This window comes from Morone saxatilis, unplaced genomic scaffold, assembly GCF_004916995.1.
Source record: "Morone saxatilis isolate NCDOM2014 unplaced genomic scaffold, NCSU_SB_2.0 Contig15, whole genome shotgun sequence".
Taxonomy (NCBI): Eukaryota; Metazoa; Chordata; class Actinopteri; family Moronidae; genus Morone; species Morone saxatilis.
Genome location: NW_023339707.1, coordinates 3,692,311 through 3,693,005, shown reverse-complemented (window position 1 = coordinate 3,693,005; position 695 = coordinate 3,692,311). Strand labels below are relative to the sequence as shown.

At 49.8% G+C, this 695-nt stretch overlaps 1 protein-coding gene across 1 annotated transcript in view; it reads left to right on the top strand.

The window, feature by feature from the left end:
• Positions 1-95: 95 nt before the first annotated feature.
• tns2a (tensin 2a) overlaps positions 96-695 on the top strand; it is a gene marked incomplete in the record, with an annotated part of 47,928 nt that continues 47,328 nt past the window's right edge. The window contains 1 exon segment of the mRNA XM_035657397.1: positions 96-404. Within this exon segment, the coding sequence (XP_035513290.1) occupies positions 279-404 (126 nt within the window).

Here is a 695-nt window from a genome sequence, read left to right as displayed (position 1 = left end):
AGTGTGTATAGAAAGAAGGAGGAGGGGGGGGGGGCAGTGAGAGCATGCAGAGTGTATCCTTCCCTCTGTCCCTGTAGCGGGGCTGAACAAGAGCCAGGAAAAGGGGAAGGGCCTCCCTCTCCTCCTCTCCAGCTGACAAAAACAGCTGCCCAGGAGCCCGAGCTGGAGCCCGTTTAGAGGACAGAGAGGGAGAAAGGGAGGAGGGAGGACAGAAGACGGAGAGAAGAGAGCGAGAGGAGGAGGAACAAGTCCCTGAGTCCAGGACCCCGTCAACCTATATGGGTTGCGTCGTGAGTTCGGACTGGTGTGGGGAGGAAGAGGTGCAACCGGTGCCGGTCAGAAACCCGTCTCTGAAGAGAAGGAGCCTGGAGAGGAGTGAGAGTGGCAGGATGAGGCTGACGAAGGTCAGTGTGCATGCAGTGTTCACATGAGTGTGTGATGAAATTATAGATAAATGTGTTCACTATAACCGGGCGTGCAAATGTTGAAATGCACCCCCCTTGGGTGTCCATGTGGGTGTGTCTTTGTTTGTAGACAGGGTATTGGACATCATATCTGTCACAGGATGTTAGAGTATGTGGGATAAGTATTGATCAGAGGTACATTAAAGGGAAAATATATATATGTAGGATGTTTTGCTGATCATTTAATCTACAGTAATGACAACATACTGTTACAATGTTTTTTAATATGTT